At 45.4% G+C, this 24,486-nt stretch overlaps 1 protein-coding gene across 3 annotated transcripts in view; it reads left to right on the top strand.

Moving 5' to 3' along the window:
- The window catches only part of KIRREL3 (kirre like nephrin family adhesion molecule 3), a 775,275-nt gene that overhangs the window by 571,192 nt on the left and 179,597 nt on the right, over positions 1-24,486 (top strand). For all 3 annotated transcript variants that reach the window (XM_028708148.2, XM_028708150.2, XM_028708149.2), the window contains 2 exons: positions 11,116-11,273; positions 22,205-22,355. In XM_028708148.2, the coding sequence (XP_028563981.1) occupies positions 11,116-11,273; positions 22,205-22,355 (309 nt within the window). The remainder of the gene's footprint in view (positions 1-11,115; positions 11,274-22,204; positions 22,356-24,486) is intronic.

Here is a 24,486-nt window from a genome sequence, read left to right as displayed (position 1 = left end):
AGTAAGACTATCAGGCTTGGGGTGTTTTCCAACACATTTCCAAATCCTGCCCATCACTAACCTGCTGGAGGGGGTTGTGCAGTTTGAACCAGCACGAAGATTGGTAAACACTGACTGTGTGGTGGATGGAGAAGGAATTAGTTTGATCCACTTTTGACACCAAAAACGACAAAATCAGATGTTCCCAAACTTGCCTACAGATTGGAATCCAGCTCCCTGCTCTGGCTTCTAGTTGCTGAAAAACAAGAACTCAAAGGAGGATTCGTTCCAAAGGCTTTACTGTTTAGATTGCTGCCATGCATGTGCAAATCGCTGGTTTATGGCACAACAGGCAATACACGTAATTAATCCTCAGTACAGCTAGAAATAAGGCAGCTAATCAAATTTCTTAAGCTTTAGATGTTGATCTGACACCAGCACATCCCCTTACTATCCCATATTTATATATTCAACTTTGTGCAGCAAGCATTTCTACAATCTCTGCTTATTTTATGGGTGAATGCACTGAAAAGCATTGAAAAGGTACATCTTATGTTTTTTAGAAAGTGTGCACAAAATGCTTAAAATGGGACGAGATGGGCCTATGATCAACTTGATATTTGCCCAACTTTAGTTTGTGTGAACATGGTGCTGCATTAGGGTGTCTCCAGAAAATAAGCCAAGCCACATTCTGTGGAGAGAGGGCGGTGGGGGGAGACCACCCAGCCCCTGCCAAGATCCTCCATGAATTTGTTTAATCCCCTTTTAAAGATAGTTGGTATCACTATTTCTTGCGGCAGTGAATTCCAGTGTCGTCCTGCAGTCCATTTTGCTGACTTGCCTTTTGGTTGCAAGCACACACGTGGAGTCATTGCATGACCAGGCGGCGACAGCCCCAGTCCCCAGGGATCATAAGGAAGGAATAAAGACTCTTGACAACATTATATGGAATTAAAATTAGGCCACAACTTTATTAAACTTCCGAATGTAGAAAGACCTTGGCTTAGGCCTTGGGTGTGTATCCCTCGCAGCCGCCCAGCCAGGGAGGAACTGGGGCTCATCAGGGTAAATGGGATATGGGGGTGTTCTGTGAGACGTAAGTGTAGCAGACAGCCAAGCCCATATCCCTGCACGCAGGTTAGTTCACTGACGACCTTTCAGTGTATGGCCGGTGACACCCATATATATAACCCCATTAAGAGGGGGACCCTGGAATCGCCACTGCAGGGGGATGAGTCACCACTTCTCTCTCTCTCTCTCTCTCTCTCTCTCTCTCTCTCTCTCTCACACACACACACACACACACACACACACACACACACACACACCATATAGGGAAGAAAAGACTAAAGGATTCCACCCAAGGCCATAACTGCCCAAGCTGTGACGAATTGCTACAGGGAAGACAAAACCTGCCAATGCAAGAAAATTTCTTCCCGGTCCTTCAGCAGCAACCAGTCAAAGACCGTAGCAGCACCCACTAAACAGGACTAAAAAGTTAACCTGCAAACTGGAAAACATTAAACAAAGGGAGAGTAGGGAGGGTGAATCTCCAGAGCTGGCTGCCTGTCTGTTGTCGGCTCCACTACCTATTTAAACTGGGACTGGCCCCACTTCCCAGCAAGAAACTTGATTAGTGAGGCTGGGTGTGAAACTCCAAAAATTAGTACTGAGAGGCAAGCCAGCCCCTGTTTGCCAGTAAGCTCCCTGGGAACTGTAGCTCCACGCACAAAGGGCACCCACAATGTAAAGTGTGAGTGCTCCTTACGTTCTCTCTGTTGCCTCAGTAGTCAATTCTGTTACCCAGAAGGAGAACATAGGGAAAGGGTTTCTGCTGAGCCTTGCTCTACCATGGAATTGCTTCTTGATTTTTGCTCAGCTTGCTTTCCTGCCTTGGTTAAGTCCTTTTCTCCTCCCCCACTCTCCTGCGACTCATAAAATGGGTCTAATACTTTTGCGACACTTAGTGCAATAAAATGTGCAAAGCCTTTAGAAATCCTCTTAAGAAGAAGCTAAATATTGATTATTATTCATACAGCAATTATTGTCCCTTTCAGGGAAGAAGATTATTGCTGTCATTAAGATTACTAGCAGCATCTAAGTGGTTGTATTTAAAACCTAGAAGAAAACCTGTCAATTGGATTAATGTGTGTCCTACAAAGATGACTCTTAGAATGAACCCCCTGCTCCATCCCCAACCCTCCTCCCCAGACATCATGCTTTCAGTAAGGAATAAACTGCCCATCTTGCATCCATACATTACTAGGGATGCATCTGGAATTCTTTTTATGCAAACATCCCCCTAGATTTTTTAGTTTTTAATTTTTATTTAATTTTTTTATTAAATTTGTATGCCCCCCTTCATCCGTAGATCTCAGGGTGGTTCAAAACATAAAAAGACAAGATATGAAATATTAAATACAATCGTACCTCAGAAGTTGAACGCCTTGTGAATCGAACGTTTTGGCTCCTGGGTGCCACAAACCTGGAAGTGAGTGTTCTGGTTTGCAAATGTTCTTTGGAACCCGAACGTCCAATGCAGGTTCCGTGGGTTCTGATTGGCTGCAGGAGCTTCCTGCAGCCAATCGGAATCCACACCTTGGTTTCCGAACATTTTGGAAGTCGAATGGACTTCCGGAATGGATTCAATTTGACTTCTGAGGTATGACAGCATCTAATAAGAACAAGAACAAAACAAAACAATAATTCTTCTCCCTCTCACACGAACACATTTGAAAGGGTATAGAAGGTTAATCACACAAAGGCCTAGTTGGAGAGGAACGTTTTGACCTGGTGCCTGAAGGTGTATAATGAGTGCGCCAGCCGGACCCCACAGGGGAGAGCATTCCACAAACGGGGAGCTACTGCAGAAAAGGCCTGTTCTCATGTTGCCACCCTCCAGACCTCTTATGGAGGAGGCAGGTGAAGAAGGGCCTCAGATGATGATCTCAAGGTCCAGGTAGTTTCATATGGAGAGAGGTGGTCCTTGAGGTATTGAGGTCCTGAGCTGTTTAAGGCTTTGTAGGTCAAAACCAGCACTTGTTTTGTTCCTATACAGGACATGATGAAATAGGAATCCTCCCATTTTATTCTTATTCTTATTCAACTTCTTCAGTGAATTGATCTCTTTACTATGGTCAGTGACACGGAATCATAGATTCAAAGAATTGTATAGTTGGAAGGGACCACAATCAATATTCAAAAAGAAACTTCGTACCCATATATAAAAGAATACCAAACAAAACATAATAGAAAACCATAACAGTAGAATTACTAATAACTGTATCGTACTATAGAATGCTAGGCATAGAAAACAAAACTGTAAGTTTGCAAAAATTAACCCCTGGGGTTTTTTATATGCAGCAGCACAATGTTTAGACACCCTGAAAGAGATGGATGCCTTCTGATTTGAAAGGAGTAGAAAAGGATAAAAATGTATCTGATTGTCCTGGGGTTTTCCATAAAAATCATCGAGTAAAAATATTACATTTATCATGATAAAAAGAGCATTACATAAGAACATGAGCTATCAATTGCACCTCTCCAGATTCACAGGGACTTTGACAGTAGGGGTTTTCATGGAACCTCCACTCAAGAACTGCTGATGGAAAAATATTCAAACACACCAGAGAAAAGACTTTGAGATCTTTTTCAATAGGGAGCACATATAGTTCACTGATTTTTAGGGCTGAAGCTATTATTTATAGGGCTAAATTGATATTTGCAGATTTTGTAGAGTTTGGTGGAGCTTTCAGTTCGTGCAGTTCACATGCTCCTACATTATTTACCTACTTAATACATTTGTATATCACTTTTCCTCCCGCCAGAGGGGTCTAACTTGGCCTACAAAGCTGTTTTCCTCAAACCACACCCACCTGCTCTTGACATCATCAGACGGGTACTAGGGAAGGTTTAAATCCTGTTCAGTTCTGGAGGATCCCTTGCATTGAAATTCCCAGCTAAAACAGAAGGTTCCCTCCATCATTTTAGAAGAGGTTTCCATGCAAGCCTGCATGGAATCCCCTGCTAAAATGATGGGAACCTGCCCCCATAGTGGGGAATTCTAAAGCATGTGCCTCCCTGGATCAGGAAGGGTTGTACAACAGAAGTGCCTGTGGAAACAGAGGGATTTTCAACCATTGTAGTGTTTCCATGTACAGCTGTGTGCGTGAGATCTCCTGCTAAAATCATAAGAACCCTCTTTTTAGCAGAGGATTCTAAATAAGACTCCTTCCTTGTTTAGGGAGGGTTGTGCATCAGGATCTCCTGCTAAAATTGAGGGGTTTTAACTATTGTTTTAGTGGACACAGGTGGCGCTGTGGTCTAAACCACTGAGCCTAGGGCTTGCTGATCAGAAGGTCGGCGGCTCGAATCCCCGCGACGGGGTTTGCTCCCGTTGCTCGGTCCCTGCTCCTGCCAACCTAGCAGTTCGAAAGCACATCAAAGTGCAAATAGATAAATAGGTACTGCTCCGGTGGGAAGGTAAACGGTGTTTCCATGCGCTGCTCTGGTTTTGCCAGAAGCAGTTTAGTCATGCGAGCCACATGACCCGGAAAAACTGTCTGTGGACAAACACCAGCTCCCTCGGCCTATAGAGCGAGATGAGCACCACAACCCCAGAGTCATCCACGACTGGACCTAATGTTTTAGCAATGAATTTCATGACAACCGGCATAGGATCCCCTGCTAAAACAATGGTTGGGTCCCATTCTGCAGACAAAGCTCAGGTGCACTGTTCCTTGAATCGGAAGAAGGTGTGCATTATACTCTCCTGCTGAAAAAGAGGGTATTTTACCATCACTTCAGGAGGGGATCCATGGAAACCCCCGCTAAAACAAGGGAAGAAAGCCTTCTTTTTAACAGTGCCTTGCAAAGTGTTTTGAAGTCCCAACTTTGGCACTTGAAAGTGTCATGCACATGACATTATTGTGATGTCATGTGATTGCCAGGTGGGTGATCCCATCCACCTGCTAAATTTGGCCCATGAGGCTGAGCCCAATAAGGATCTGGCCCATGGAGCAAACAAGGTTCCTCACCCATAATATAAGCAATCCCATCAATATGATTTGTTTGTTTGCAGTGTGCTTCAGCAATATGCATCAGTGTCAATGGGCAAAAAGTCTGAAATGAGCTGAAGGAACTCGGCACATTTCGAAAATTAAGTTTATGAATTTTTGTGGATAAGCTGAATTTCTGGTAGGAAAGTGCAAGAAGAAGAAAAGGAGGATAATCTCATCTCTACATATTACTAGTCAGAACAAATGAGATCCGGATTCCCACCTCTGAAGCATGATGCATTCTTTGGCAAACGTAGTGGTTTCAGATTAATTTCAGCATAGTAATGGAAAGCTTCTTGTGAAATTCCTGATACTTTAGAGTGAGCAGTCACAGCTAATACACATATTTTAGTTAGGTCTGAACACTTGTCACTCATGCTCAGTATAGTCTCCATGTTTTCACTGGGTATAAAAGTGTGTGCGCGCACGTGCACATGTACAGTATTCTAATGAAGAGACTTAATGTTATTTTAATAGTGTAATTTTTAAAGTTTGTGTTTATATTCTAAATTGGTTCTCATCCGTGCTTTAAGCAATTCACCTTTCTGGAGGTTTAAAATACATAAGCACAAAAAGCCCACCTGAATCTTATCCCATTTCACCTCAGGTACAGCATCTTGACCCAGGTATCCAGCTTCCCAGTTCTCCATCATCTGGGGGAAAGGCTGTAAATAGAGAGGAGAACCATAGCTCAGTGAGACAGTTGCTGGAAGCCACAGTAAGGGAGAATGCTTTTTGTGTTCTGGTCCTGCTTGTGAGATTTCAGCAGGCATTCGAGTGGCCAGTGTGGTGTAGTGGTTAAGAGCGATAGACTCGTAATCTGGTGAACCAGGTTTGATTCCCCGCTCCTCCACATGCAGCTGCTGGGTGACCTTGGGCCAGTCACACTTCTCTGAAGTCTCTCAGCCCCACTCACCTCACAGAGTGTTTGTTGTGGGGGAGGAAGGGAAAGGAGAATGTTAGCCACTTTGAGACTCCTTCGGGTAGTGATAAAGTGGGATATCAAATCCAAACTCTTCTTCTTCTTCTGCCACTGTGAGAAGAAGATGTTAGACTAGATGGTCCATTGGACTGCTCCAGCAAGCTCTTAGGTTTATATTAGACACAATTGCTTTGCAAAACTGTGTATTAGGAAAAAATGCACGAAAATGTGTACATCAGGGGAAGTTTGCCCTAAAATGCTGGTGAATTTTCATGAGGACTTTAAAAAAAAAAAATTGCAAAGTGATGTGGAGAACGAAACCTAAGCTTGGAAAAAATGAGAAACTGATACAGTCATACCTCATGTTACGTCTGCTTCATGTTATGTTCTTTCAGGATACGTCCCGTGGTGACCTGGAAGTACCGGAAAGGGTTACTTCCGGGTTTCGCTACTTGTGCATGCACAGACGTGCAAAATGGCGTCATGCGCATGCACAGAAGCAGCGAATCGCAACCCGCACGTGCGCAGACGTGGGTTGCGTTCTTTTCATGTTGTGAACAGGCCTCCAAAATGGATCCCATTCGCAACCAGAGGTACCACTGTATTTACAAATCTGCCCATCCCTTCCTAGCATATAACCATACTTGGACTAGCATCGTTTTCATTGTCTAGAAGCATACACCCAGATTTTTTCAAATGTGGCATACCCTCCAACAACCTACTCCTTTTTTGGTGCTGAGCTCTCGTGGGAGCTAACTGATTTGCACAAAAGGGTGAGACACCAAAAAAAAAAGGTTTTTTGGTCCGGTGCTCTGGTGTGAGCTAGCTGACTTGCACCACAGCACTGGACCAAAATAAAGGATATTCCAGGATCCAATCAGAAGCCAGGATGGCTTCTTTCATTCTGGGATGTCCCACTTAAAACAGGACAGTTGAGGGATATGATGTGGCTCTGGCTCAAAACAGAGTCTGAATCTGGAGGCAGAGCAAATTCCAATCCCCACATTACCTGCAGGAAGTGACACTTTTGAACATGCCTGGGAGTGTCTCTTTCATATAAAGAGAGGTTGAAAATGCTTCCCTTCTTTCTAGCAAGCTCTCCTCAGCACTGCTTACTCCTCCTCCCTTCTGAAAGATGGAGGTGCTGTTTATGAGGAGGGTACAAGCAGCTCAAAAGGAAGGGGTGTGCCCTCCATTGTTCATTCGTTTTCCTCTAAGCTTTCCTTGAGAATACTTGGGGTTTGGTTTTTAAAAAAATAATGTCTCAGAAAGCTCTAAAAAATGTGTTTTGAGGCAAGCCAAGGGGAATTCGCCCATCACTAATTTTATGGTGTTAGCTTGTTTTTATAATGTTGCTGCTTGCTCTGAGCCTATGTGGAAAGAGTGGATTATAAATCTAAAGACACGTAGATATATGGCAGTGTAAGAATTTAGTGGCACATGGGTGCTATAAACTCTCCAGGCCTCAGCTTCTCTGAAAATGCTTCCCCCCCCCCCTTTTTTTTTGCGCCTGTAATGTGGGATGGAGACACACACACACACTCCTAGCAAGCTGTCAAGATGGCAATTTGAATGATGGATGTTTTTTTTCTAGAGGAAGGATGAAAGATCCCTGATGTCATCTGAGTCAAAATTCACAGCAAAGTCTTATTTGATAAGAGAGATAGCTGCAGAACCTCCCTTGAGATGAGGAGTGCCTCTTGTTTATTAAGCAAGGGTTGGCAGGTGATACAATAAAAAAAAAAGTCCCTGCAATTGTGCTAATAAGTATAAAGAACTGCCTTTCCACCGTTGCTGAAGAATTGGGTTTAGGGCTTCTTATTGTACCTTCCTCAGATTTGTTTGTTGACTACTGGTGGACCTGTTCCAAATCATTATGAGAATCCTCTTCTGCTCTGACCAGTGAGCAAGTGGCTTTTGAATGCTTTTTAAAAAATAAATAAATTAGGAAATACTATATGACCTGCTCTGGCCTATTATTGTTAAGTGGTTTCCTTACTGGCCTGACTGGTTTCCCCAGAATTATAGACTTGGGTGATTCAATGATATTATAATCTGAAGAATGTCAAAATCAAGCTCTGTGCAGAAAATAGGACCAATGCTCATCTTTCAGGCGACAGGGAATGGCAATGAATAGGATTTTAAATAAAGAACTGTGCATGATGCAGCTAAGGTTTAAAACAAATTAAGACAATCTGTTAAAATAAACAAATTGGGCTGTATCCAAGGTAGCGCAAAGTTGAAATCACTTAGTTAAAAGTCCTATCCTTGTTCTGCTGGTGTAATGTTTGGCACCAGGGGAAAGTTGTTGAGCAAGAGAATCCATGTCTAGGTTGCTGGTGACTTGGTTGCTCAATCTGTTGTGCAATTAGTTTCTGCTGGCACAGCTGGTGACTTGGTTTCCTCTGTTGCACATTTTTAAAACCCACCCATCTGCTAGCACAAGAGCATTAGATACATCCCATTAGTTTGTATCATAGGGGAGACAGAGGAGAAGTGGGACCTGGAACAAAAAGCCACAGTATAGGTAAAGGTAAAGGGACCCCTGGCCATTAGGTCCAGTCGTGGACGACTCTGGGGTTGCGGCACTCATCTCGCTTTATTGGCCAAGGGAGCCAGCGTACAGCTTCCGGTTCATGTGGCCAGCATGTCTAAACCGCTTCTGGTGAACCAGAGCAGTGCACAGAAACGCTGTTTACCTTCCCGCCGGAGCAGTACCTATTTATCTACTTGCACTTCAGGCTTTCAAACTGCTAGGTTGGCAGGAGCAGGGACCGAGCAACCGTCGCGGGGATTCGAACCGTCAACCTTCTGATCGGCAAGTCCTAGGGTCTGTGGTTTAACCCACAGTGCCACCCGCGTCAGGATAGCTACCTCTTAACAGAATTGCACAATTGACATCCAACATTCTGTGGCTCCTTGAAACCACTGAGCATGCTTGGTGCGCATTTGCTTTGGTTTTTCCTCCTAATATTTAGTACTTTTGCATACCTCAGAATTCTCCCAGGCATGCTAATCCCTGCCTCTTATTTATCGGTACTGCCATTCTGCATGCAATAGTGTCGACACTCAACCACCCGAGATCTCAATTTGAAGGAATTATGCAGGGCTCTCAGTGCTTGCACAATGTTACAGTAGACATTACAAGAAATAGCAGAGAAGTGATTCTAGGCAGTGGGTTCTTGATGACTCTTGTAACATCCCATTTCAACCTAAAATTGATACTCCACATCCTCCTGGAACAGACACACAAACGGAGCTACATGAACATATTCACGGCTTCAGCTGCGAAAGCTGTCGCCCAGTGCTCTGATTCATGTCTCAAATAGAATGAAATAATCTAGTTATACACCACTGTTCTTTGTTTTAGACCAAATCTCTTGCTTTGCATTCTGGACTAAATGACAGCTTTTGCCCCCGGCCTTCATAAAGTAATATGTGTGCACCTCAGCAGGAGAAGCCCATCAGCGATGTGGTAAATAAATAAAGTGGAGGAAATATGTTATTGCTTTCATATCTAAAGCTCGCTCAGACAATAAAGGTTCTGCAAAGAAAACCCATCCTAAGCCTAAACTGTCTGTCGACTACCTGCAGATACCATAAATGTCTAGTGTAGAAACAGTAATAGAACATCTGTGGAATAAGCTGGTACACTTAGTAATGTATTGAAAGGAAATCAGATTCTTTGTTCCCTAAATACCTTAGACTGTTAAATAGGATTGATTTCAACCAACAGCCTTGATGGAGAGCATGTCCCTTTGATGACATCCACCTTCCTCTCCTAAAAACCCGGGGTGAGGAATCTTTTTGGCTATGCAGGTCTGATCCTCAGACATGGCTGAGACAGTCCTGGGCAAAGAGGGTAGGAGCCTGGAGCCATGGGGGCAGAAGGCAGAAAGAAGGTTAGATCATGAGGACAGCTTTAGCAGAAAGGAGGAGGTGGTTAGAAGCAACAACAAAGTCCTGGATCTGGATCTAGCAACCCCAGTGGTGAGGTAGGAGAGCTGTAGGAAGTTTGTTATGGAAGCAGGATCTAGTGATGAAAAGAGGACCCAAATGTAAAGAGTAAGGGACTCACTGTTTGGAGATAAGACTTACTCTGGGGCTGTGAGGATCCTGGGGACCTTGGGCAGCGATAAGGAACATGTCACAGCATGTGTAAGTAAATGAATAAATACTAGGAGGTAGGAATCAATCAAACTGAATAAGATTCAACTTCTTCACATGTTCACCCTTCCAGCTTAGTACAGCCCATGTAAGTTATACTGGGAATGCAGTAAGTCCAAATCACTCTTGCAATAACAAAATAAGAGGGTGCACACCTACATCACATTTGCTCTCCCTCTCCTTGTTTTGTTGTAACATGTGAAAAAATAAAGGAAGGGGGTGGGGCTGAGCAAGTGGGAGAAATAAGCAGCCATGTTCAGCATTCCCCATGCACTCCAAAGGGTAACCCAGCTAACCACAGAAACTTTTTTCATATTATTTTTAAACTAAATAAAAAATCTGTATTCATAATCTACAATAAATCCCTCCCCCATGTATTAGTTTCCATATTCGCATACCAAACTGGTATTCACACCCTGCACAATGGAAGCTTCTTCCACAAAAGCACACGTTTCAAGTTCTGGATGATTTAGTCCCGAATAAATGCACATTTTTCATTTTGACCTCAAAAATCAGGAATTGTGTGCACTAGAATAACAGCAGCACCAGACAAAAAGTATTGAGTTGGGAGAAAACTCACTCTCTGTATCACTCTTTAACCAAAGGCCTTGAATGGGGGAACAAATATGTGATCAAAGCATGTTATACAATGTGCTTTAAATCCCTTTGTGTACATCTCTTTATTGGGTTACAGCAAGTTCTCCATGTATGAAGTGCCTTATTATGAAACTATATTTCAATGCACCCCTATTGTACAACACCTTGTTATTGTACTGTTGGCAACATGGCTGGTGCTGATGCTGCCAGAAGCAATCTTTCTTTCTTTTTTATGCCTCCTCAGCTTGGCTGATTCATTCTGCAGATCAAGTGTGGATTTCAGCATATTGTGTCATGCTTATTCTCTTGGATCGGTATATCCTGCTCACTCTCTAATCTGGTGGGTTTTGTTCTGAAGCTCATAAATTGCACCACCCTCTGTTTTCTCTACAGTGCCTCCGGATGATCCCATAATTATTGGAGGGCCCGTCATTAGTCTGCGAGCTGGAGATCCTCTGAATCTGACCTGCCACGCGGACAATGCTAAACCAGCAGCATCCATTATTTGGATGAGGAGAGGAGAAGTAATAAATGGAGCAACCTATTCCAAGGTAAGGGTCTGAGATTTGGAATTGGGGTCAGGGTGGGTGTCAAAGAGGACAGCTAAGGCCCACCCAGGTGGTGATGACTTGGCTGACCTAGAGATGGACCTTCACAGGGAGAACTCAAGTCACATTATTAGTAAAAAATATATATTTCTACAATCTTCCATCATGGAACTCGAGGTTCCATACATAGCATTCCCAAAGGGTCTTTCAACCAGGCATTGACCCAGTCCAGACCCACTTAGCTAAGTTGTCTCAAATGTCCTCACATCCTAGACTGGGAGGACTTTTTGTGGTGGGACAGAGATATATTCTCCCTGTCTCACAGCAATAGAATTCCAGGTCTGCAGAGTTACAACACATCAAGAGTTTGATGCTATCAGCTGTGGATTGAATTGAGGAAGGAGTTTTTATCACACTGTATTTGTTAATTTGCTTAACACTAGAATTCTAGGTCTGCTAAATCACAATACAGCAGAAGGTTCAATGCTATTGATTGATTGATTGATTGATTGATTGATTTGAGATCAATGATTTCCCCCCCCCCTAAACATCTCACTGTATCTGTTAATTGCCAGGATATCAGCTGTGAATGGCTGCAGTTAATTACATGATTATCAATGCTTGTACTTTTCTGTGTTTCATTTCCCTCTGACCTCACTGTTTACAATCCCCATTGCCACAAACCAAGTGTGTGTATGCATACCTGTCTCTCAGGATAACACTTCATGCATCTGATGGACTGAAGTCCCCCAAAGCTTGGGCCATAATGAATCCATTTTTCTTTAAGGTGCTTCTAGATTCTACTGCACCAAAAACAGTAAAAGTTAGCAGGGTCACCCCTCTTGAAAAAGAAAAGGAGAGGAGAGGGGAAAGGTAGAGGAGGGAGATCAGATCTCCAAGGTCATAACAAATGATGATTAAACACACACACACACACACACACACACACACACACACACACAAATATAAAAGCCCAGCCACTGAAAAGAGGCCCTTGAGGTATTGGGGTCCTGAGCCACATAACGCTTTATAGGTCAAAACCAACACATTGAATTGAGCCCAGAAACTAATTGGTATAGAGAGAAGGGAACTCTATACTAATCAGTATAGAGAGGGAAATTATTATTATTTTCCTAATGATCAGAAACTCCCCTTCTACTATGTATTTTGAAAAGTGCTTTGTTTCTCTGTTCGCAGTGCATTTGGACAGCTTGTCCAAATTTAGCAACATGATTTTTGAGATCAAGGAGCGTATTTTCACCCTTGTTTAGATACATAAATGGATACCATTTTGACTCAAGATGGTGGACCGAACCTTTCAATACTGTACGGATTTAAACCGCTAATTTCAAAACTGTTGTTGTCTTTGTTTGTTTGTTTCTTAGAATTCCCGAGCAACGTTGGCTATAAGGCTGTCAGTGCATTTTAATTGCAGCAATAACATTACAAGCTTTCTCAGATGGCCTGAAACTGCCTCTGCATATGGGCAGAGGTGATGGCAGGCAGCTTGGTGAAATGGATTGTGAGCAAGCACAGGAACAGAATTTTTAAAGCAAGCATTTTGACAAAATAAACATTATTCAGGGCAAAATGGTCTCCAGTGCAGGTGTGGAGGCCTTAGCCAGTCTGTGTAGCCTCCTTACGTCCCCTGCTGTGAGCTTGACACCAGGCTACAATTTCTCAAAGAGTGTTCTGTGCCCAAGTGCAGCATTTATATTAGTTTCTAAGAGTTTGTTTCCACTGAAAAGAAAATTCTTCTGCTGGAAATGCCACTAAGGTGCCTCTCAGGCAGGCGAGAAGTGCAAGAGCACAGGGAGCAAAAGAAACCACAGTGATCTCTCTGTATTTATACGTAACAATCACTGAGATGCCCATATCACCTTCATACCTTTCAAGCGCAACTTTGTCTTTGGCCATCTTGAAGTTTTTGCTACAGTCTAAGTGCATATTTACATCCCTTTGCCAAATATTTGGAGAAAGCCCCTAGTTTAGTGGTAGAGCATCTTCTTTGCTGGATGCGGGTGGCACTGTGGGTTAAAGCACAGAACCTAGGGCTTGCCGGTCAGAAGGTTGGCGGTGCAAATCCCCGTGACGGGGTGAGCTCCCATTGCTCGGTCCCTGCTCCTGCCAACCTAGCAGTTCGAAAGCACATCAAAGTGCAAGTAGATAAATAGGTACCGCTCCGGCGGGAAGGTAAACGGCGTTTCCGTGCGCTGCTCTGGTTCACCAGAAGCAGCTTAGTCATGCCGGCCCCATGACCCGGAAGCTGTATGCCTGCTCCCTTGGCCAGCAAAGTGAGATGAGCGCCGCAACCCCAGAGTCATCCGCAACTGGACCTAATGGTCAGGGTCCCTTTACCCTTTACCTGTCCTCTTTGCATCCCGCCTTTGAGGGCCAAGCCCTCACAAGGCAGTTTAAAAAACAATAATAATAACTGGGATTGAAACATTAATTTGACATGTATTATAAACAATCCATTAAAAAGCACCTGGCTAAAATGTAGTGAGCCAGCGGCAAAATATTTGAAAAGCTTGATGGAATAAAAAAACTTCAAAGGATCTGTTTGAAACCCACAGGGGGCCAAAGGAAACTTTTGGAGGAGGGAGTTCCAAAGTTCCAAAGATGTAGGATCACGACTGATCCTTGGTACCTACTAACCTGGCCTTTCCTAGGACAGAGGAACATTGGAAGCTGCCTTAGATGAAGTCAAACTAAGTCAGATGGGTCCACCTAGCTCAGTGCTGCCTGCACTGATGGGCAATGGCTCTCCAGAATTTCAGCAGCCCTACCTAGAGATGCTGAGATCTTCCACATGCAGGGTGGATGCTCTGGGGTACAGCCTTTCCAAGAAAGTAGGGCTGGTAAAAACTATGTGCCACATCTGCACTGCAAGGAGGCAAAGTGAAAGGGGTTATTTATGGTATCTCTGAGGTTAAGGCAGCAGAGGAGTAGGCCAGTTAATGTTATTTTTATGCCTATTTAATTGGATTTTAATTTGTACTACATATACTTTAATGGAGCACACACACATTTTTAAAATTTTAATATGTATTTTTATTTAACAAAATGATGGCCTTCCCCGAGCCTATGGAATGGAATAGACAACGTATTTCAATAAGCTAATATCTTCCTGTACTATGTTCCTGTCTCATCCTGCTCATGGATTACTTCCTGGGAAAGATAAAAGGATAACTAATTCTGACATCAATTTCCAGATGTTTCAGCTTTCATGAACATCAGATTTCAAAGCAGAAATGAGCCAAAGGGCTGGTAGGAATGTTGGAGAATTCCAACGAAAACAGAAATAGAATCTAAGATTTCCAGTGTCGGCTTATTTGTCCCATGTTCTTCCCACAATCTGGGCCCCAAGTACCTTACAGACTGCCTGGTTCTCCATCTCAGCTGCTGAGATCCTCTTGCCATGGTTGCTTTCAGTCCACAGTTGAGAGATATGTAATTGATCACATCCCTCCCCATTTGCAACGTGTTTCTTTTGCACTAAAATGGAGTGGAATAATGTAACGACAGTTTAATTTATGTAGTTCATGTAATTTGCATAATTCATTACATAAGGTATGTAAATTGTGTAATTTTGTCACAGAGGACAGTGAGGTGCATAAAGTAGTTTTTGGCAGAAGCCGAACTGAAGCAAAATGGAAACAGTGCTGCATGCGGCTAATACAGGGCGGAAAGGAAAGCAGTGCCTTCAAACATCCCTAATTGTGCAGGTCCCTTCTGCAGCAGCATGTTGCACTTTGACCTATAATCTAAGAACCCAGTTTAGGCTGTCACAAGAGTCTTGCTCAAATGACCACGTGCAATTAGGGACCCTGAATTGAGTCTCCAACTGCACAGAGACCCTACATGCATAGAATCATAGAACTGTAGAGTTGGAAGGAGCCACAAGGATCATCTAATCCAACTTTCTACAATGCAGGATCCCAGGAACCCTGGGATCAAGAGTCTCATCTTCTACCAACTGAGCTATCCAGCCTAGATGCATACATTTGTGCATGTGCATGTTCCGTTAGGAACATAGTAAGCTGCCTTACACTGAGTCAAAGCCATAGCTCAGTACACTGGCTGACAGCGGCTCTCCAGGATTTCAGACAGTGATGTCTCCCAGCCCTACCTGGAAATGCCAGGGATTGAACCTGGGACCTTTTGTGTGCAAAGTAGATGCTCTGCTATTGAATCACAATTCTTTCCTAACACCTTCTTACCTTCTGATGAATGCACAGGAATCTTGAATGTGGGCAGCAGCCATGAACGAACTCAGTGCATTTCCACAGAGCGAATGATGACTAAAGCCCAGCAACGTTATCATATTGTTAGTGAACATAGTGTGGGTTTTCAGTCTCATGATGGAGGGAGGTTGTTCGAAAAGCTGATTTGCATGCTGATCAGTTTACACTAACACTGGCCAGGGATCAGGGGCAGGAGAGGAAGGCAGAAGCAAAATCCCATATCCTTCCTTTGCAAAACAAGATGCACAAACCGTCTCTTGGATTTCAGTCCTTGGCTAGCGGCAGCATGCTCTGGTCCAGGCCGCCTCTGTTGCCTGCCTGCAGCTTCATCTGCATTAGCCAGCCTCATCCTCCAGGCCTTCTGCTTGCTATCGGAGAATCCAGCATCTGATTTGCATAAGCGGCGTGACCTTTCTCTCACCGCCATCTGATTTGCCTGCAGTATTATAGGAGGATTCTTGCTTTATTGCACCCAAATCCTAAGACATTTCATTTCTCCTCCCATCAGCAATCTCTCAGGAAATGGCCAACGGGTTGCTGTGTACCAAAGCTGCAGGAGAAAGAAGGTGGATGTGAGATGATGTGGGGGTGGGAGTGGGGGACCACGGATTTTTAAAGCGCAGCATGATGGCACTGTTTTTGCAGTGGCGATTTCAAATCCCTTCCCTGTGTTTCTCACAGGATATTTCCTCCCCACCCCCTTCTTGTGTAATCTTGATCAACACAACAAGCACACATTTCCTCTTCCCCGAATGCCATGTGGACACAGCAGAACAATTAAGTCCACAGCTTGACCTTGTCTCCCGGAATCTCGGGCAGCAGCCGATGCTAATTAGAACCGCAAAAGGGCTGACCTCCCCCCTCCTCTGACTTGGATGGAATTAATTCCTGTCTAGCCCATTAATATGCAAGTCTGTCAAGAGAAGGGGTTGGTTTTTTTTCTTCCTTCCCCTGGTTCTGGTAGAGCATTTTGCATTTGGATGCTCCTCTGCTCCCCGCCTCCGCTTTTTGTAGGCTTGTTCCCTCCTGGAGGAAGAATGGAATGCAGCAAGGCATGAAAGTGAGGATGGAGAAAGAAGCCAGCATAAGACCAAAAGAACAGCTCCACCTACACTGTTTGAGCCAGTATGCCTTTCAGTACCAGTTGCTGGAAATTGCAGTGGGTGAGGAGAGTGCTGTCGCCCTCCAATGGTGCTTGCAGACATCTGGTTGGCCTCTGAATGGAGTGCTGGACTAGATGGGCCCTTGGCTTGATCCTGCAGCACTCTTCTTATATTCATATGGGCAGCTGTGGCTCACACACTCCTCAGTATTTGCCCCCCTACTAAGTTCCTCTTCCTGTAGGCTTGAATATGCACCCACTTGTCATTTCCTAAAACCGCCTTCCTATTTCAGTGCTCCGTTTCCTCATTACCAAAGGCTTGGGGGGGGGGGTTGGCAACAGATTAATATTCTCTATAAATATTATAAAATGTTGCATGTCCCATTAAAAGTCTATTAAAATTCAATTAAAGTCCAGTTAAATAGCTACAAGCATGATGTTAGTCCACTGCCTGAACTCCACCATGCTAAAACCCAGCCCAGGTAGAAACATTCCTCCTGGCTTTGGGGGAATCAGAACAGAGTCAAAATGGCAGCAGGTTGGAATGGGTAGCATGTGATTTGTGTACAGTGGTGCCTCGCAAGATGAAATTAATTCGTTCCGCAAGTCTCTTCGTCTTGCGAGTTTTTCGTCTTGCGATGCACGGTTTCCCATAGGAATGCATTGAAAATCAATTAATGCGTTCCTATGGAAACCGCCTTCAGACCAGGTCCGGGGACAGTCTGTCCCCCGACCTCTTCTGAAGGCTGGGGGGGGGACAAGGGCTTTTCTTCCCACCCCCAGCATTTTAAAAAACCCCGGGACAGCGGAGGACTTCTCCGCTGTCTGGGGCGATTTAAAAGCCCCCGGGAAGGCAGGCAGGGGGGGCAAAGACTTTTGCCCCCCGCCGGCCTTCAGAAGAGGTCCAGGACCTGCGCTTCCCCGCTGTCCCGGAGATTTCCCTATGGGCTTTCGTCTTGCGAAGGAAGCCCATAGGGAAATTCGTTTTGCGAAGCGCCTCCAAAACGGAAAACCCTTTCGTCTAGCGGGTTTTCCGTCTTGTGAGGCATTCGTCTTGCGGGGCACCACTGTAGTAGCTCCAGCCAGTGCCTGTTTAGGGGAAGGGCCATAGCTCAGTTGTAGAGCATCTGCCTTGCTTGCAGAATGCCCTGGGTTCAATCCCTTGCATCGCCGGATAGTCCTGGAAGAGGCTCTCTGTAACCCTTGCCAGTTGCTGTCAGTCTGTGTAGACAATACTGAGCTAGATGGACTAACTCAGTACAAGGCTGCTTTATTATTATTATTATTATTATTATTATTATTATTATTATTATTTGTATCCCACCCTCCCCAGCCAAGGCCAGGCTCAGAGTGGCTAACATAAAAACAACACAATAAGCATAAAAACAGACATCAATTAATTAAAATACATCTTAAAATTAATTCAGACAAGTTAAAATCAGGGCAGGTGGCAATTATCAGAGTGTAATTGAGAGTGTTTAATAATTGCCAGGACCAACTGTTTCCACTGATCATACAAGGACCTGTGAGCGGGTTGGGGCCTCCTTCAGGCTTGTTTTTATGTTCCTATTTTATGTGCTTTCCCCCAGTCCTTTGAGATAATGCCATGCCTGGTACATTGAGATCTATGTAGCTGCATTTACAAGGATGAACAATGGGTGGGTCAATCCAAAAGGCGCTGAATGGAATGGTAAAATTCCATTGCATGGAACGTCAGTCACTTCCAGATGGTTTAACCCTGAACTTCTCAAGGAAGCTCAGACTGGTTGGTTTTTCAGTGCCTTCAAATCGTTCTGATTTGAAGACTTTGCTGATTATCCATGGCAAGGATAAACAGCCAGGAAGTACACAGTTGGGTATGTCCATAAGGTAGAGAAAGGGAATGTATTAAGATGTGTGCAAGGGCAGATTTCCTGTGATTTCCCAGCTTCTGACACAAAATTAATGCTTATTAGATAGGATATTGAGATGGAGCTTCCATGCTTAGTGGCAGTATGCCTCTAAATACAGTGGTGCCTCGCAAGACGAAATTAATTCGTTCCGCAAGTCTCTTCGTCTTGCGGTTTTTTCGTCTTGCGATGCACGGTTTCCCATAGGAATGCATTGAAAATCAATTAATGCGTTCCTAGGGAAACCGCCTTCAGACTAGGTCCGGGGACAGACTGTCCCCGGACCTCTTCTGAAGGCTGGGGGGGGGACAAGGGCTTTTCTTCCCACCCCCAGCATTTTAAAAAACCCTGGGACAGCGGAGGACTTCTCCGCTGTCCGGGCGATCTTAAAATGCTGGCGGGCGGCATTTTAAAATCGCCCCGGGACAGCGGAGGACTTCTCCGCTGTCCGGGGCGATTTAAAAGCCCCTGGGAAGGCAGGCAGGGGGGACAAAGACTTTCGCCCCCCGCCTGCCTTCAGAAAGTGTTCCCGCCCCCCCCCCCGCCCGGCTTCGCAGCAGCGCTACGAAGCCCGGTGGCTGGGGCAAGTGTTCCCGCCCCCGCCCCCCGCTTCGGAGCAGCGTTCCGAAGCGGGGTGGCTGGGGCAGGTGTTCCCGCCCCCCGCCCGGCTTCGCAGCAGCGCTACGAAGCCCGGTGGCTGGGGCAAGTGTTCCCGCCCCCACCCCCCACCCCGCTTCGGAGCAGCGTTCCGAAGCGGGGTGGCTGGGGCAGGTGTTCCCGCCCCCCGCCCGGCTTCGCAGCAGCGCTACGAAGCCCGGTGGCTGGGGCAAGTGTTCCCGCCCCCCCCCACCCCGCTTCGGAGCAGCGTTCCGAAGCGGGGTGGCTGGGCCAGGTGTCCCCGCCCCCCGCCCGGCTTCGCAGCAGCGCTACGAAGCCCGGTTGCTGGGGCAAGTGTTCTCGCCCCAGCCACCCCGCTTCGGAACGCTGCTTCGCAGCGCTACGAAGCCCGGTGGCTGGGGCAGGTGTTCCCGCCCCCCCCACCCCGCTTCGGAGCAGCGTTCCGAAGCGGGGTGGCTGGGGCAGGTGTTCCCGCCCCCCGCCCGGCTTCGCAGCAGCGCTAAAAAGCCCGGCGGCTGGGGCAGGTGTTCCCGCCCCCCCACCCTGCTTCGGAGCAGCGTTCCGAAGCGGGGTGGCTGGGGCAGGTGTTCCCGCCCCCGCCCGGCTTCGCAGCAGCACTACGAAGCCCGGCGGCTGGGGCAGGTGTTCCCGCCCCCCCCCCCACCCCGCTTCGGAGCACCGGGAGAAGCGATCTCCCCGCAGCCCCTTGCTTCAAAAGAGGTCCGGGGGCAGACCTCTTTTGAAGCAAGGGGCGGTGGGGAGAAGCGATCTCCCCGCCGCCCCTTGCTTCAAAAGAGAAGACCCGCTGTCCCCGGGGCAAGCTTCGTTTTGCGAAGCAAGCCCATAGGGAAATTCGTCTTGCGAGGCAACTCGAAAACGAAAAAACCTTTCGTTTTGCGAGTTTTTCGTCTCGCGAGGCGTTCGTCTTGCGGGGTACCACTGTACCAGGAGCTAGATAAGGACAGTAGCTGCCATGGTGCCTTGCTTGTAGCTTTACCCCAAACCATTGGTTGGTCACTGCTGGAAACATAATTTTGGTCAAGATCAGAGATGGTTAATACGTGGCCTTCCAGATGTTGTTGGACTCTAAGTTCCATGAACCATAGCCAAGATGCTCAGTGGCCAAGGATAATGGGAGTTGGAGTCCATCAAGATCTGGAGGGCTACCAGTTCCCCATCCCTGGTTTAAATGAACTGTTAGGCCAGCCTTTTCCAACCTGGTGCTCTCCAGATGTTTGGGACTCCAGCTCCCATCATCCCTTTCCATTAACCATGCTGGCTGGGACTGATGGGAGAGATAGGCTGCTTCGCTTTAATCCATCCAGGATGTTCTTATGTTCTTATTGTGGGGCATATGCAGTGGCTCAGAAACAAACGAACAGAAAGGATTTTTTAAAAATAGTGCAGTTTTAAATCATTAAACCATTGTTTTAAAATAATAAATTGATTTTATTTGTTAAGTTGCTTTAAGAGTTCTTCTTTTGTACAAAGTGACTGGCAACTTTAATAAATAAATTAACAACAACAATAGCAACAACCCTTCCTGGAACCTCATGGTGAAGGGCAAGTAAAAAAAAAAAATCAAAATTGCTGCTGCTGCTGCTATTGTCATTTTGCACATGCCCAGAAACACTCACTTCCCCAGCCAAACTGCATGTGTCCACAGAGAAGCATGTCTGTCGCAATCAAACTTCTCAGGGGCAGGGGTAGCTAGTGTGAGCCTCTCCAGATGTTATAATGCTCCCAGCCCCCATTTGGGGATGACGGGAGTTGTAGTCCAAACCCTCTAGAGGGCACCACAATGGTTGCAATCTCCCTGGGGCCTTACCCAGCCCTGCAGGGTCCCACAGTCAGAGACGGATTTACGGGAGTGCAACCAGTTTGGTCGCACTGGGCACTGAGCCTCTGGGGCTGCACAGAGGACACAGCAACTATCATTTAGAAGCAGAAGGCACTGAATTTTGGCATTGCACAGGGCACCACTGAAATTTGAGACCCCAAAGTCTGCCACTGTCTGCTTAGCATGGGATGAGAATAGCTTTACGAAAGGCCCAGGCAGGTGAGCATTACTGCCTGCACTTGGGCACCTGTCTGGGCTGAATATATCTCAATTCCCAGGGCCCGATGTAGCTACCAGGAAGCCAAGTGAAAGATTCAGATCAAATCTGACAGCAGATTAATTCTGTGCCAAGCCGTGTTCCTGCTCCTCTCATAAAGCATTACAGGGAAGCAAAGCTTTAGAATTCCAGCTCCCCAGCGAGCACACCTGGGCAACCTCTGGTATTTGGAAGTGTGAAGGGTTGGCTCTGGAGCACCACAGACACGGGTGCCCTCTTGATAGGCGTGAAGAAGTGCAGTGTGTTAATGAGCTTTTAAATATTCTATTTTATTCATATGCCTGGCCTGTCTGACTAGACAGGATTAAACGTGCCGACTGAAAGTGCACATTGGAATAAGTGACAAACATCCGAAATTAATGCAAGAGGGCAGGTCTGGCTCCAGAGGATGGCAAATTTTTTTGTATGCTATTTTCTTAAATATATGCATTTTTTAAATGCACATGCGTTTCTGTAAACATTACTTGGTTGGAGAAGGGCGCCTCAAGATTTGGTGTGGTGCATATTTTGAAGGATGCCTGTGGTTTGGTTTGTATATTGTTGCAGAAACTGATAATTAACTAGGTTACAGGTAGACTTTGAAACTGCCAAGGGAGGTTTGTCTAACCACCCCCACCCCCCAAAAAAAATCTGATGGCATTCCAAGACGCATTTGGCATGTTGAGCTTTCACTTTTAATCTCCTTGTCTTGGTAATTGAAATGTTTTATCTGCTCCCTCTTGTCTCTTTTATAGTTAGCTAGTTGTGTGCATGTGTATTTTATTGTTGGGTTTGACAGTGTTCTGTTTGTTAGCTGCCTTGGGCATTTATTTTAATGAAAATGCAAGGAAATAGGCTTTCAATCAATAGGTGCAGTTCCAAAGCCAAAGGCTGGTCCTGTTCCAAAACCTGCAACACGTTGCTGTAGATCGGTCATCTCTTCCCCAAAGTGGTAACTGTTGACTTCTCTTTCCTTCTGCAGACAGTGCTTCGTGACGGCAAGAGAGAGAGCATTATGAGCACACTCTTTGTCTCCCCATCCGACATTGAGAACGGCCAGACCATCGTCTGTCGAGCTACCAACAAGGCCATTCCCAATGGAAAGGAGACCTCTGTCACCATTGACATTCAACGTGAGTATCACAGAATTGTAAGTTGGAAGGGACCCAGAGAGTCATCCACTCCAACCCCCTGCAAGGCAGGAATCCTTGCCACAGCTATCGCTGGGTGGGCTTGAACCACCAATCATCTGGTTAACAGCCAGCTGCACTGACCCATTGTGCCACCTGAGGGTAGGTTAACTCTTTGCAGTCATCCTTTGCCATTTTATCTGGAAGACCCTTTCCTGTTGGGACACATTCTGCAACCTGCACCTGCAACCTCATTTTACAGAATCTGTTGCCCCACCACTCTTAAAGCAACATAGAAGTAATCAATTTATTTCTTTGAGGGTGAAAAACAAGCCAAGACTAGGAACAATGAAATATATTGCTGCCTTAGGGTATGCTGTTGTACTGGTTGAAAAAAAAATCTCTTCCTATAAGGAAGAGGTCATCTGGCGCAGGGCTATTGCTCAGCAGCCATTTCTAATATTTTACATCACTCTAAGTTTGTACTGAATTGTATTACCTTCCTGTGCACTCTAAGGCTTATTGCGGGTAGGAGAGAGACTCCCCTTGGTGCCAATGGTAGCTTTTTTTCTGACGCTCCTTGTTGTGCGGCAGAATAATTTTCATCTGGCTCACAGCTGGGAATGGAAGGGGTAAACCTCACATCCACATGCACGGTAATCCTGATGACAATCACTGCCCTCTCCCTCTGCCATACCTATCATTAGAAAATTATTTCTAAGAGGTGGATAGTCTAAATAGGCCAATTTGTGATTGCCTTGATGGAAAATAAAGACATTTTTCTGAAGTGGAGGCTGGTCCATTATGGTAAATGGGGTAGTGCCCCATGGACCTCCATCTGCTCTTATTCAGCCCCCTGCTGCCCTCTTACTTACATCCAGTCCATGTGGTGGCACTGAGTGTCAGCTTCCTCCTCTTAAGTCCCAGTGATGTCCTTGTAGAACTCAGTAGGAAGGAGAAAGGGCTCTGTCTGCCATCAGATTTGGCTCCATATACTGTTGCGCTTCCTGTCTTCTGCCCCACCTGTGCTAATGGGAATCAGTTGCCCCTGGATTTCTGTCTAGTGTGAGAGCTTTCCCTTGTAAACATGAATGGTGTGCAGTAAAATACATGGGAACAAGTTTTCCATACCACTGTATCATGTAACACACAAGCCAAAGTCTCAATGTTGCTGTGGACATCCGTGGCGACACCAGAATGGAATGTGTCAGTGAATGACTTATAAGAGTTATCAATGGAGCACATAAGACCTTGGGGGGGAAAGATAAGTGGTTTATGTTTGTTTTAACTGAAGAAGTGAAGGTGTTGTATGTATAGAGATGACGTAAAGAAATTACCTTAGCGGCAACATTTGGAATGTATTTATTAATGAGGCAGTCTTCCACTGGTCAAGGCCAGAGAGATATGTTCACAGTAGTCATCGAAATGCAAGACAGTCATAGTCTCAATGATTTAGCTCTCTGAATGAGTAGCAGTTATTGCCAGATGAATTGACAAGATTCAGAAGCAGCCGGAAAATGAAGGTCTGGAGAGAGACGTGAAAGGCAAAGGTGAAGATGTGATGCTGAGTTTACAAATCTTGATGGCGTTGTTGTCTGTTGTGATTGAAGTGAGGAAAACTTATGGAGGGGGTTTAAGAGTGTTATTTGGCTAGAATGAGCTTAAATTGCTGACAGGATGTCGCCTGTCAACTGTTCAGAGAGAAAAGCACAATAGCTTCTTAGTGTTGCTAGTAGGAAACCAGTCCGAAACAAGAGAAGCAAAGCTGGGGATTATGTGTGGGGAAGTCCTAGATGTATTATTGAATGTAAAGTTGTGAATCAGAAGGTGGGAAGGAATTTTAAAAAGATGATCAAGGGCATTTCCAGTGGTGGTGATCTGTGGAAGGCATTTGAATTGTGAGAAAATATCTAAGCTATTTCTTAGATCTTGGTTTAAATCTCTATTGTAGGCATATAAGGCTCAAACAATGAACACAGGAACATTTGGAACATAGAAAGCTCTCCTATACAGAGTCAGATGATTGGCCATGGAATCATAGAATTGTAGAGTTGGAAGGTATCCCAAAGGTCATCTAGTCCAATCCCCTGCAATGCAGGAGAATCCATTTAGCTCAGTTAAATGCCTGGAGGCA

The sequence above is a fragment of the Podarcis muralis genome, chromosome 15, assembly GCF_964188315.1.
Source record: "Podarcis muralis chromosome 15, rPodMur119.hap1.1, whole genome shotgun sequence".
Classification (NCBI taxonomy): Eukaryota; Metazoa; Chordata; class Lepidosauria; order Squamata; family Lacertidae; genus Podarcis; species Podarcis muralis.
The sequence above is the reverse complement of the archived record's forward strand: the minus strand, read 5'-3'. Positions and strand labels throughout refer to the sequence as shown.